Raw genomic sequence first — 13,879 nt, 5'->3', positions numbered from 1 at the left:
CTGATTTGTTTGTATGCGTAGCCCTCTCAGCATTAATAGGCAGAGATGCAGGTCTTATAGTTTATTTGAATAGGCAGCTAAACCGTGCCAGTCTCCTGCAATCGAAGTAATCTCTTATGGTGGTGCTGCTATTGGTACATTTTAAGGAAATTCAGTTTTAAGTTGTAGGAGTTTGCTGTGCCGTTGTCATAACGCTGACGTATGTCACCAGCGTATTACTAAGTAACCCTATTGTGGAGACTCTGGAAGTGAAGGGTAAACTAACATTTACTTCCTTAACAGAGGCGTGGTAGACTGTTTCCTGTTTTTGTGCTAGATGTCTAATGGAGGCACCTCTGTTTTAAACACTTCCAGAGTTGCAGAAGGGGGGAGACAATAGCTGAGTGACCTCAGATCAAGGTTGCACCTAAGATAGTTTCCTGTTTTGCCTCTTGATGGGGATGATCTCGTACATATGCTTGAGCAACTCTTCTCGTAAGTGTGTAGTCCAAACCCTTTTGTTTGAATAGTGAAGGTAAATGATTTCTGTTGACAGTCATTTCAGTTTTGTTTTATTACGAAGTACTATGGAAGTAAAAGGAAAATTTGACACGCAGTAAAAGGGAATTCATTGTCTTGCCAAAGGGTTTTTTTTTAAAGAAGAGCTCCAGGCAGAAATAACCTTAACCCTTGTAGTCAACACATCCAACAGGCGTTTGGAATTCCTATTGCCAGACACCTGGGACATGCAGTTCCGGGCAGGTTATTTTTTTTCCTACATTTAGCCCGGCAAGCAGGGCAAAATGTAGAGTGGGAGCCATTTTATACCAGTGATCTTATGCAGCTGTACAGCCGCCCAAGATCACTTGTAAGCAGCCTGATTGTCACCCCCCCTCCATGGTCCGTCCCCTCCCTGAGTACTGCCTCTTTCACCTTTCGGCAAACAGTCCTTCCCCTCTGCCGGTACTATCTGTACCCCCCTACTGCTGTCTATCGCAGCCCTGTGCCATGGATTCTGAAGTTCGCTCGCAAATTAGTACTGTTAAATACAGTTTTGGTTAAGATTATTTTTTGTATCAGGACAAGTAGATTGTCAAAATGTCCACACCCCCATCCAATACAGTGTATTAGATGTGAGAATGCAGAGGGACATGCCATTGCTGGAGTGGAGGGAGAGCGAGGCTGCAGGAACCAGTCTTGCAACCAGGTTCGGATTCCACGTAAATGATTCTAATGCAGGCAGGTAACGCACTGTATAGATTTTGTGGTGTGTTGCACTGCAAAGCTAATCGCACCCCAATGTACACATACAGTGCATACTGTAATACATAGATACATGCCTGTTGTGTTGACCTGTGCTGAAAAAATTGTGCAGAACCTATTTTGTATGCATTGACGGCCGATTCATTTTCAGTTGGGCTGTCTAGGTCAACTCTCCTCTCAACACACTGCGTCATGGTTTTATTGTGCGTTTTCTGGTGCTGCTATTCTGATACTGGCGTCCCTACCACTGAATAGCATTCGGGACAGGAAGCTCTGATGTGCATGTTCATGTCACTGCTTCAAGTAGTGAGGCCAGTACAGGATCAGGATGGTAGTTTAAAAGGTTTTTCTTTATATGGACAACCTTAGCTTGGCCCCGGATCACACCCAGGTCACTCCTTCCTTACTATGGTAAACATACGAAATACAAAATGGGGAATGTATTATAGTTGCTCAAACACAGGCTCCTTGTAACACCTGTACTGTTCCTTCTCGTCTCTATTATTACCTATTCAGTAGCAGCCGTCAGCTTGTTATCTTTTGTTCAGGTTCTGGGCTTTTAAAAAAGTTATATGGGTGGCTGTAGAGCTGCCTAATCACTTTTATGTGACTGCCCTCCCCCTCGCCAGAAATTCTTTCCTTGCTGTCCTGTGCAGAGTGTGTCGCCTCCTGAGCATTTCCGGGTTCAGAGCTGTCAAATACCATCTGAAAAGCCGGGTCATTTTGCATGTTTTAGAAGAGCAAGGACTGTAGTATTTGTGTGCGGTGTATGCAGTGAGTAGACTCACTGGCTTGATTTAACTATGCTCCTTCCTGTGTTAGTGTGATATGGCCACCCCAACCATTTGCTGCATCATTATTCTTCTTTCTCAGTCCTACAATCGCCCTTGGGTGTCCCCATTGGAAGATTTCCCCTCCAAGTCCTATGTTTTTTGGGTTTTCCTTCACTTCCACACTTGCCACTGGTCCCCAGTACATATAGAGTGAATCTTCCTAATGGGGACACACAGCAATAAAAACCCAACAGAGGTTTTAAACAAACAAAAAAAAGTTTTGGAGGGCTGGTATCTCCATCCCTTAAAACTCTGCTCTAGAGATATAAATAAATTAAAATTCATGACCTAGTTTATAGTTCAGGACATGCTATAGAAGATGACCAGCCCTGCCAAGAGGTTTGCTGGTCCTATTCTACATTTTTCTCAGATGGCATGATGTTTGTATGGTGTACATGAACCGGGTCCCAGACCACATCAAGGGTGTGGTCTGGGACTTCTGTGATTCTTCCTTCATATAGCAAATACACTAAATACAGTTGGGTCACGTTGATGGCCTTGAGGTCTGTTGTAACAAACAGGAGTGGATGCTCTCTTCTTTCTGACCTTGGTTTCCCTTTAACAAAATGTATCCTCATGATAGGATCACCCCAACTCTCTGTGCAAACACTTGCGTAGATCTAACAGTTACTAGCTGTAGTAGTGCTCACGTATTCCACAATTCTTGGAATTTGTACTCCGTATCATTGCAATAGAAGTCCATGAAAACAATTTAAGCGGGGCAACTTCCTCCTATATAAATGGGTCGTGCTCATCTCCTAGATGGAGCTGTGCATAGAATTAAATGAGCTTCAGTGCCTGAGAATGCCATACTTTAGGGCCTTGGTTCTCAACTGGTGGGTCGTGAGCCTCTCTTCAGTGGGTCGCCACATGCCTTCCGCTTTTCTAGGTGAGAGGCTCCTTCGCCTCCCCCTAGTGCAGCACTGTCAGTTCTCAAGCCAAGGCGCGCAAGGGAGCGGTACAAGCAATGCATGTATGGATGGAGCTCTGTCACAGTACAGCAGCCCACAATGGACCCCAGGCTGAGGATCCACTCCACTTCTCGTAAGGTAGGGAGACTGGGGGGACCTAAAATTAAATTACATTTAAAAAAAAATTGGAGTGCATATGTGAGATTGTGTCTGTGGTTGTGTGTGCCTGTCAGTGTTTTTGAGGGCCCGTTCACACTAGTACAGTCATTAATCACATAGTACCATGCGATTAATGTACTCTACCACGCAATCAAACCTACCGTGTAGGAGGTGTGTTGAATTGCCATTCATTTGAATAGTACCCCAAACGCACCTCCCACCCACAGTTTGTACGCCCCCGCACTAGAACGTGCGGTTCCCTAATGCCGTGCATTCTATTGCAGTGATTGGATCGCAACTTAATGACCAAGGACAAATGTGGGTCCTGAGGTCACAGAGGTTGAGAATCACTGCTTTAGGGAATCCCCTCTACCCCTTCCTAAACTGCTGCTGGACCACTTAGTGATTGTGTACGTCATTTTGAAAGCGAACAGTGAATGTGGTTTGTGTTCAGGAAACTCCATTCATTTCAAAATCGAGTGTTAAAACCAAACGACATTCGTCGCGTTGGGCATTATCGAATATTCTGACAAGATTACTCGAAAGAAACATTGGTACAAAATTCTAACCATGTATACTTCACTTTAAAGGTGGCCATACACTTTACAACCCTCGCTAGACTTTTGTCTTGCGAGGGTTGTAAAGTAATTTAAGAAAATTTACGATCTGCCCATCTTGGACAGGCAGATCGTACTTGCGATCATCACAATGGCTGCAATGCTGAACGGGCAGTGTGCGCACACCGGCCCGTTCGGCAGTTGTTGAACAAGCAGGCCACTAAGTCGCCGAGAATCGTGCGATTCTCGGCGGGTTTTCCATGTCAGCAAGTGTTGCTGTGCCCTTAAATATAAACACATGTCATAATGTACATTGAAGCGTGTCATAATGCATTGACATACGTTTTGATGCATTTTTATTGATTTTGGTGAAAAACACATCGCGTAGAAATGCAAAGCCATAAATCTAGCCTCTTCACAAATCATCCGCAGTCTAAGTAGAAAAGCCCGCCCCCTGCTGGCATCCGGCAGTGTGGGACCCTTTGCTCTCTGAGGAAGCAGTGATCTCTTTGCAGAGGTCAGACACACCTCTTGCTGAGTCAGAGCCCTCCAATCAACAGGGAGCATGAGCTTTGCTGATTACAGAGCTATAGGTCTGACTCAATAGGCGCATGTTGGACCTCTGCAGTGAGACCACTGCTTCCACAGGGAGCAAGGGTTCTTCTCTGCAGCTGCTGGCAGGAGTCAGACCTTTCTACTCGGGCTGTGGCTGCTTTAGAAAGAAAAGTCTGTGCATGTGAGTTACGTTCCAGAAAATCCATCGTAACCCGAAAATATTGCAAACCGAGGAGTTTACTTGTGTACAGTACTGCCGCGGTCGGCAGCAGACAGTACACCATGGGAATCAATAGCAAGACTGCTATTGGCTATTTCAAATTGCAATAGCCAATGGCAGGCCAGCTATTGAATCTCTGCCCGCTAAGAGGAGGAGGGTACCTGAGAGAGTTGGTTTTTTTTCTCAGGTCCGCACCTCTGCTCAGTGGGCGGGTGCAATAGCCAGCCTGCTGTTGGCTATTGCAATTTGAAATGGCCAATAGCAGTCTTGCTGTTGATCCTGGTTGTTTACATTCACCTGTCGGCTGCGGAAGCGAGCTGGCAGGTGAATAGGGAAGGGCAGCGCCTCAGGGTTGGTTGCTTGAGAGTTACTATTCTTAACTGGGAGTTTACTGTACAGTGAACTCCATCGTAAATGCGACAAATCGTAACTCGATTGATAGCAGCCTGAGGAGTATCTGTACATGAGACGTTTTGCTAAGTGGTAATGGATATATAGTGACTGGGGAGGTAGATGCAGCAATACAGGCACTGCATAATGTGTCCATATAACCACCACAACATAGAAATGGGCCATGGGGTGGGGTCTTTGCTTTTGTATTGCCCAGATTAGGCCATAAATAGGTTTTGGGGAAACGTTGATCACCTGACATCTTTTGCTATTTGGACACCTGAAGTTGTAAACCGTTTGCAGATCAATGTCAGTGTATTGCAGCAATAGGGTGGATGCAAATGTCTTTTATAATGCTAGGAACACAATTACCTTTGCAAACGCAGTGCAATAAAAAACAAATCTGCCTAAGATGATAAAATGTGCATATTTTGCAATGCATAGGTCAGGGCTAGGCACATTCCAGCTCCTGCAGAAGTACAAATATCAGTAGGCATTGCAGAACTGACCACCACAGGTATGACTTCCAGAGACAAATGCATGATGGGATTTGTATCACATCTAGAGGGCCAATGTTGCCTATGCTTGACATAGGGGAATGCACTGTAGCTTGTCAGTCTGCAGCTTGCCACACCTAGTCCTGTCCACTGCTTTCTGCATTGATAGCATGACCATTGTGAGCTGCAGTGCCTGGGTGGGGAGGATGTGAGACACAACTGAAGAAAAGTCATGAAGGTAAAGAAAGGTGTATTTGCTTTTCTTTTTGTAACTTTGAGGCGTGTTCATCACATAGTAACTGGATTTAGAACTTGTTTCGAGTGTTATAAAGGAGCCTTTAGTTGTGCATTAACCTTTTTTTTCTTTTCTTCAAAATTGAGTAACTTTTCTACAGTCTTCCCCAAACCTTTTCAATAAATTGGTTACTTCTAATCTTGTATACGAAGTCCATATGTAAACAAGGCATGGTATAAAATCTAAGGGTGCCTCCATTACTTTTATTTCTGTCCTTTCCCAAATGGTTAGCTCCTTCCAAAGGTTCTGGAGTTCTTTTGGACCAGTGCTTAGCAATGCTGGGCAGGCCTGTTAGATCTATCTCTGTCTTGTGACCATTACTGATCGATTTTAATTTTGGATGTGTTCGAGCGTTCAGAAAATGATGACACTTGTTTTTTCCCTTCTCTCTTTCAGACCCATTCTTGCAGTTGGTGGCCAAGGTGTGAAGTAGTTGCACGTTACCAGAATGAGTGAGTTGGAACAGTTACGGCAAGAAGCGGAGCAGCTCCGGAATCAAATAAGAGTAAGTCTTTGGCCAAGTGTGCTTGTGGGGGTACTGCAGCACTCTGCCCACAGTGGGCACAGTGGGAGTTATTGTGTGAAAGGGGACTGGGCTTGGGATTGACAAGGGAGATGTTTTTGGGTAGAAGGGAAGTCTTCTTGGGATTAATGGTGGCCGTTAGGGATCTCCCAATACCGATGCTAGCATCGAAATCGGGCCCGATACAGGGCATTTTGACAAGTACTTGTCAAAATGCCCCGATGCCTAGCGCCGAAGCTTGCACTGTTTTTTTTTTTTGTTTTTTTTTACTGTCCGTGGGGTCCTTTTTACCGTCCTCTGGGCAGGCTGGAGGAGCGTTGCGTCACTGCTGTGGGCGGCGCTCCTGGTGGGGTCCTAATGTGGTTGGCCAGCGACTGCCCAGAGGACTCTGCCTGTAGCTCCGCCCACAACAGTGACGCGACGCTCAGTGCCGCCGACGTCCTCGAAAAGGAAAAAAAAAGCATTCGGCACCTCGTGAGGCACCTCCATTGAACAGGCAAGAGTGAGTAAGGGCCTGTGCTGGGATGGCAAAGAAGACAGTCAGTAGTTGCTCACGATAAGGGGTCCTCACTGTCCCTATGTGTATGCACCATGGGTATCCGTACCGTCAAGCACCCAGGGCACATTGCCCACATCCCTGGGTGCTCAGGCTGCTTCCACCCACTGTTGATCTGTGGAAGTGGGTACAGAGGAGAGCTGGAGTGAGGGGGGGCAGAAGTGCTGAGATGTGGACGGGAATTTAGAGATGAGCTGTGGCTGGGTGGTGAAGAGGTGAGGTGTGAATTGTGGTGCAAAGGTAAGCTGTGGCGAGGGGGAGCAGAGTTTAGCTGTGGACAGGGGGTATAGTGGTAAGCTGTGAATGAGGGGGCAAAGGTGAGCTCTGAATGAGGGTTACAGAGTTTAGCTGTGGACATGGAGTTCAGAGGTGAGTCAGATGGTTTTTTTAAAAATGTCACCTGTCTCTTTAAGAAAAAGTATCGGTAATTGGTATTGGCAAGTACATGAGGGCCAGTACTTGTACTTGGTCTTAAAAAAGTGGCATCGGGACATCCCTAGTGGCCATACACAACTCGAATATCGGACGATTCCTGGTGCATCAACCTGTCGGCACCACCCATCTCAATGAGCTTTGATTCCAAAATGCAGACTATTTAGCTTTCTGATTGATGTGATTGGATCAGATAGGGTTGTATTTTTATAAAGAAAATTTCCAGAGCCAATCATCCTGCAAAACTGCATGTGCGTTTTGTTCTGTGGGAATGGAGGCAAAAATGAATATGTTCTTTCTAGGTCAATGTAATATCAGGAAAATACCACACAACAGCCACTAGATGGAGCTGAGGAGCAAAGTAAGAACTTTTCTCTGCTACTCGGCTCCATCTAGTGGCCTTAATGTGGTATTTTACTAATATTACATTTGACCTGACCAGAAAATATACCGACTTGATTTGTGTCATTGGCTCTGCAAATTTTTATATTGCCCTGTAATATTCTCACCACAAAAACACGTACAGAAGATTTATCAAAAACTAATCTGCAAATAAAACTTTACATACAAACACTATGTAAGCAATAACAATTCCCAAGTGTGGGGGGCCCTGATTAAAATGGACATGTTATACGTTTATAATCTTTTGGTGGTGTTCTTGAAGAATGTGCGTTTCTCTTATGTAATATGAATGCTTTGCTTTGTGTAGTAGAAAGGGGAATTACAAACCACTGAAAATGTCAGTACCTTATCCATATTTGACTGTTGATATGGAAGGTGACTCATCTGTTTGCACGGTCCTTCTGTTAGGCAGGATTATTTCTTTGGGTAAGCAAATGATGCCAATGAACAACTCCTGATCATAGATCCTCTTTTTCTCTGTTAGGATGCCAGGAAGGCATGCAGCGACACAACTCTGGTTCAGGTACATAGAATAATTGCACCATTTTATCCATGTATCTGTGCTCTCCAAACTCTTCTCCTCTAACACTGTATGTTGCTCTTTAGATCACGACGAGTTTGGACTCCGTAGGTCGGATCCAGATGCGAACTCGGCGCACATTGCGAGGTCACCTAGCTAAAATTTATGCCATGCACTGGGGTTCAGACTCGAGGTACGTGTGTCTTTTTATGAAGATGCTCCAGTGCGGTTTCCTAGTTTAAAGATCTTTTTTTTTTTTCTGCGTGTGAAAGTTTTACTTACTATGTGTCTGTGTAGATTATTTGTGCTTAGTAGAATGCCAAATGGCAAGCCTATTGTGTGGTTAAGGCTTCCTATAGGGCATTTGTGTGTGTTGGCATGACTTTAAGAATACAAAGGTACACAAGTTTTTTTTCTGTGTCTGAATCATTGTTCTACCCAACAGTGGCTGATGTATTTGTCTGTAGGCAGGTGCCCATTTTTGACTGGGTCAGGCAGCTGCCGCCAGATTACATTAAATTAACCGGCCATATGGTGCCATAAAGTTACCTCAGATGGTTAGCAGGCACCCTCTGGGGCTTCATTGTACCTTCACAAAGCCTACTTGCCTCCTCAGTGTGCTGCTGGAGCTCTTGTGCTAAAAGTAAAACCAAATGTACAATTCTCAGTGCCTGAATGATGGCTGATTAGAAGGCCCAAGCACTGTCACATGGAAGGAAGGTTTGGGCAAACACCAACTTTTGGAAGGGGTCTTTAGTGGGCTCCAGCAACAGACAAGTACTATAAAAGCACGTTCACGTGAAATCAAATTCAGATATGGTTGGATTTAGTGGACTGGCTTGAAAAACAACAAAATTGCAGTGCGATTTTAATTTTTTAATTACAGGTATCTATGCGACGCCGACAATTTACACAGCACTTTACATACGGTACATTTACATCAGTCCCTGCCCTCAAGGAGCTTACAATCTCAGGTCCCTATCTCACATGCATGCATACAGGCACGCACATCCTAGGACCAATTTAAATAGGAGGCAATTAACCTACCAGCATGTCTTTGGAGTGTGAAAGGAAAGTGGAGTACCTGGGGGGAAACATGCAAACTCCATGCACGTAGTGTCCTGGTTGGGATCTAAACCAAGTACCCCAGTGCTGCATGGCAGAAGTGCTAACCACTAAGCCCCATTAGAAGACGTTCAGTTGTTTGTCTGCCAGGAACCTTGATTTTACCCTTGGATTTATTTCCATGGGGTGTTAGAAGATACATCTCTGTGGTTTGAGGTTTTATTATCTTGAAGTGTACACATATGCAATGGGTATATTGAAGTATGACCGCTGCTGTCAGGCTGTGCTCCCTTTTACCGTGCCTGGTAATACAGTTTTACTAGGCATATGTCCTAGCTTGCATTTCTTGTGCTAGCTATGATGGGACAGATTTTACCCATTTATTTTTTGCTGACACTCCAAAACAGTCCTTTTTTTTTTTTCCTATGGACTGATTCCAAAATGAGCCATACAGGAAGTCAATCGGGTAGCATTTGAGCGTCTAGTAGTTCTGTATCTGAAAAACTAGAATTAAACAGCCCATGAGCCTTCAGTGTTTGTTGCAGGATGAATGATAAAGCTTGGTAATGATCTCAGTTGAACCTAAATGATTCTGGTGAACATACTATGTTACATAAGTGATATTTCTCATTTACACTGTGTATTTTTTTCCTATTTAAATCACTAAACTCCCTTGTTGCCCCTTTTTTAATTCTAGTGTTTACATTCCTGGTGTAATTTCTTGTAACGGTGTTGCCTTTTGTCTTTAGGCTATTAGTCAGTGCATCTCAAGATGGAAAATTAATTATCTGGGACAGTTATACAACCAATAAGGTAAAGTACTTGCCAGGTTTTAGACTATGTGTAATGGGTGCTTTAAGATTGCTGAGTAGTATGATTGTGTGTAGTGCACAATGCTGCAATTCCTAACTTGGCTACACATATGGTTGGGGCAGATAATGTGCAAATGAGAATTCATTCAGTTGGTCATCTCCACCATTTAATACACTGCCGTTTTTATTAACTTTTCTGAATATGAAGCAGCTACCGCCACTGGGAGTTGTATTTGGTGCAGACTTTACACAGTACTAGTTAAAGTGACACTAAACTCAGGAGTTAACTCTAAAAAAAATACATTAAAGTACCTTAACTATTAACATAAATGTATCTTATATGTGTATTACTCGGCTGTAGATCCTGAAATCATCTCTGAATTCATGGTGACACTGTCCTTCCTTCTGGAGGGAGGCCACTTTTGTTCCCCTCGGTCCCTGTGTGTGTTGCAAAGTAGCCACCACTCCCAAGGTCATACAATCTCACATTTTAGTGTACCAATTTGTATTGAGATTGTAGTCCATCATGGGAGCGAGCTTGGAGTGGTGACTACTTTACAACACACATAGGGACCATGGAGAAGTAGCCACACTCCAGAAGGAAGGACAGTGTCGGCACCAATTCAGAGATGATTTGAGGATCTACAGCCGAGTGATACACAAATCAGATACATTTCTGTTCATAGTTAAGGTACTTGAATGTATTTTTAAGATTTAACTCCTGAGTTTAGTGTCACTTTAAGATCGTACTTATCTGAATATTCAATCGGGGTACCTAATGTCTGTCAGTTGCTATACTGTCCTTCCTGACTCCCTGGCCATACACACTTTGAATCATGCCGTCCGATAACCAAGCCCTGTAGTCAAACAGAATGTGGACAATTAGAGGGCTCCAATATCTGACCCTGTTATGTGCTTATAAAGCATTTCAAACTTAGGCAATGATTGATAAGGCAGTGTAAAGCCCGTTCTGGAGGGTATGGTGTAAAATGTTAATGCTGTTGTCTGTTTTTTCTTCCTGCAGATGCATGCTATTCCTCTGCGGTCATCCTGGGTAATGACTTGTGCTTATGCTCCATCTGGAAATTACGTAGCTTGTGGAGGTCTAGACAACATCTGCTCCATTTACAATCTGAAAACGAGAGAAGGCAATGTACGAGTGAGCAGAGAGCTGCCAGGTCACACAGGTAAGATCTTCCAATCCATGTATTCTTATGCTGAAATAAATTACCTGGGTTTTCCACATGGGCATCATTGATCTGACTGCTCTAAAATGATGGCAGATCCCAAGTATCATTGAATTCAAGTTGACTTTCCAGCAGTTGAAATACATTTAAGAGAACTGTCTTTACCTGAAAAAAGATTTGTCATTATTAGCTGCTCTTGTGATCCAGCCGCCAATTCCAGATGGGGCAAGTTCAATGGTTTTCATTTTCCCCACAGCATTATAGCTTGTTCAAGAATGAGTTTATCCTGTACTGCAAGTGTGCTGCTTGTTGGATAGCACTGTGTAAAGCAATAGACTTCTAACCCTTTCTCTCCCAAACAAAGTATTGCTATATAGGGGTCTTTAGGGTAGAGGTTTTGCATAACTGAAAATGAATTACTTCAAAGAAAACATTAATGTCCTTTTACAAATCTGCCTGGAATTACACTGTCACCTTGTCACTATCCACTATGTCCACCCTCCCTTACCCTATTGTTATAATTAGAGGTGCATATTAGGGATCTAAACAGACCCCTGATATTTCCCTTTTTAAAACGGAAAAAGAGATCGAGTCCTTAATCTCTCTTTCTGCAGCCCCTGTTATAAATGAGTAGGAAGCCTCTATACTGAGTGTTCCTGTTCATTCATAACTTGCGGAGATAGTATGTTTACCATGACCACAATCATGAATGAACAGGCAGTGATGTAGAGCACTTCCTGTTCATAATTGAGGACACCCTAAACATACTATGTCCTCAATTATTTACAAGCAGTCAGCAATCGCTGAGTGCCCTGTACCGCTCTCCATCCTGACTTGCTGTCACAGGAGGCTGAGCGAGCAGTGTGGGGAGGAGAGCTCAGCCTCCTGTGACGGCTGTCTCTGCCCCCACACCGTTATCCTGATCTGTCACAGGAGGCTGAGCTGGGTGGAGAGCTCGACCTCTTGAGACATGCCGGCCCCTCACATCACTCTCCTACTCGGCCTCCTGTGACAGTTTCTCTCCTCCCTGCTGGATGCTGTGCTGTGTCAGAGGGGACACAAAGCAGCGCCCTGCACGGAGGATAGAAACCAGGCATGTACTGCAATTTTGGCTGAATGATGGCATTTTGCCAAAAGTGCCATATTTGGACAATATTTTCCGGAGGCCGGAATTTCACTGCATCCGTCGTTCGAATGAATGAATTCCAGTGCAGTGGGTCATAAATTGGAATGGTTAATTTGCAGTTTCACATCAGATTTTTCTACTTGGCTGTCTGTCCAACACATGAAGTGTCATTCTATTGCTATGTCTATACACTGACCTGATAAAACTGGTTGATGAGCTTCATGTATGCAGTGTTTAGGCAATACACTCCCATTCACTGACAACCATATCACATCGCTCCCCTGTCATGGTGAACTATCCAACTTTGTTCGGTGGATTATCAGGGAGGTGCTTACTATAAACCCATTTTATTACTGTAGACCCAACGCCTCAGCAAGAAGTAGTATATAAATGGACATCTGCTATTCGATTGGACAATAAAGAAAAAAGTCCCAAGGAATATGCCTTGTATATGAATACACAGATAGGGCGTGTGGATAATAAATGATAGGTTTTGTATGTGTGTGTCGGTTTATCTCTCTTCACTGTGGATCATGTCCTGCTGTTCACTAGGAAGCTCTGTAGACTCAATGATTTTGGTATGAAGGGTGTGTATATTTTTATAGGAGTGCCCGTCATTGTACTTTGTAACATCTGCGTGCTCTGTTAGGATTCCTTATCTTTACACATTTGTTTTTTCTTCTCAGGTTACCTTTCATGCTGCCGTTTTCTAGATGACAACCAAATCGTTACAAGCTCTGGAGACACAACTTGGTAAGTGATCCTTTGAAACTTTATCTAACCTCTAAAATCTGATTGAATTGGATTACTTTCTTCTGTATTTATGATTTGAACCAATACAAATCATTTACTATGCATGTTTCAGACCCCCGCGTTCCAAACCTAGCACATAAGGAGCAGGGTATGCTTCTGGGTGCTGTCCTCTTGATCAGTAAGTTTTAGGGTGAAGGGGGTTGGGTCCCTGCCATACTCAAGGGGTACGTGCACTCTTGGTGGGTGGCAGCGTCTCTGACAGTCTACATACTCACCTGTCTTTGTTCCACTGAGATCTTGACTCTGTGGCCTGCTCAGTCCTGCACTTCCCCTTGTTCCACCCCAGACTTCCTTATGATGATCCTACATGTATAGACTAATGGAGGGTTTTGAAGAATTGGCTGCACAGTGCGGAGTTGTCAGTATCTTGGAAGAACAAGGCTCCAAATGCTTGTAACTTTTCATATTTTTAGTTGCCCACTAACCTGTATCATTTTTTGCAACAATTTCTGTCTCCTGTACCTGAAGACTACAGCTGACCATACGCTGCCTGAATGTGGGCCGCGTCCTGCTGACATGGCTAAAATTCAAACAGTGTGTGGCCTTGTTGGTACCTCTCCATTTGACTTCTGGATTAGGAACTAGTCTGGAAATTGGCCGAACAGTCACGGTAGCCAATCAGCTGCAGTTGCTGTACCTGTATTGTGAGGGCAGCACAACTGCCGCTGTCAGAATACAGTAGCTGGGGGAGGGTCTCCTCTATTTACATAGATGCGGGAATCAATCGTCTCCTTAAGCCTATAGGGCTGGACAAGAAAAATCAGATAGTGTATGCCCAGCCTAA

The 13,879-nt window shown here is 44.0% G+C and overlaps 1 protein-coding gene across 2 annotated transcripts in view; it reads left to right on the top strand.

Moving 5' to 3' along the window:
- Positions 1–13,879, top strand: part of GNB4 (G protein subunit beta 4) — an 88,398-nt gene that overhangs the window by 71,031 nt on the left and 3,488 nt on the right. For both annotated transcript variants that reach the window (XM_018554902.1, XM_018554901.1), the window contains exons 2-7: positions 6,056–6,164; positions 8,057–8,095; positions 8,179–8,285; positions 9,907–9,970; positions 10,994–11,156; positions 12,969–13,035. In XM_018554902.1, coding sequence (XP_018410404.1) covers positions 6,108–6,164; positions 8,057–8,095; positions 8,179–8,285; positions 9,907–9,970; positions 10,994–11,156; positions 12,969–13,035 — 497 coding nt within the window. In that variant the 5' untranslated portion in view covers positions 6,056–6,107. The remainder of the gene's footprint in view (positions 1–6,055; positions 6,165–8,056; positions 8,096–8,178; positions 8,286–9,906; positions 9,971–10,993; positions 11,157–12,968; positions 13,036–13,879) is intronic.

The sequence above is a fragment of the Nanorana parkeri genome, unplaced genomic scaffold (genome assembly GCF_000935625.1).
Source record: "Nanorana parkeri isolate BGI_ZX_2015 unplaced genomic scaffold, ASM93562v1 scaffold177, whole genome shotgun sequence".
In the NCBI taxonomy this organism is placed as follows: Eukaryota; Metazoa; Chordata; class Amphibia; order Anura; family Dicroglossidae; genus Nanorana; species Nanorana parkeri.
Note: the sequence above shows the minus strand (reverse complement) of the source record. Positions and strands in the feature narration are given on the sequence as shown.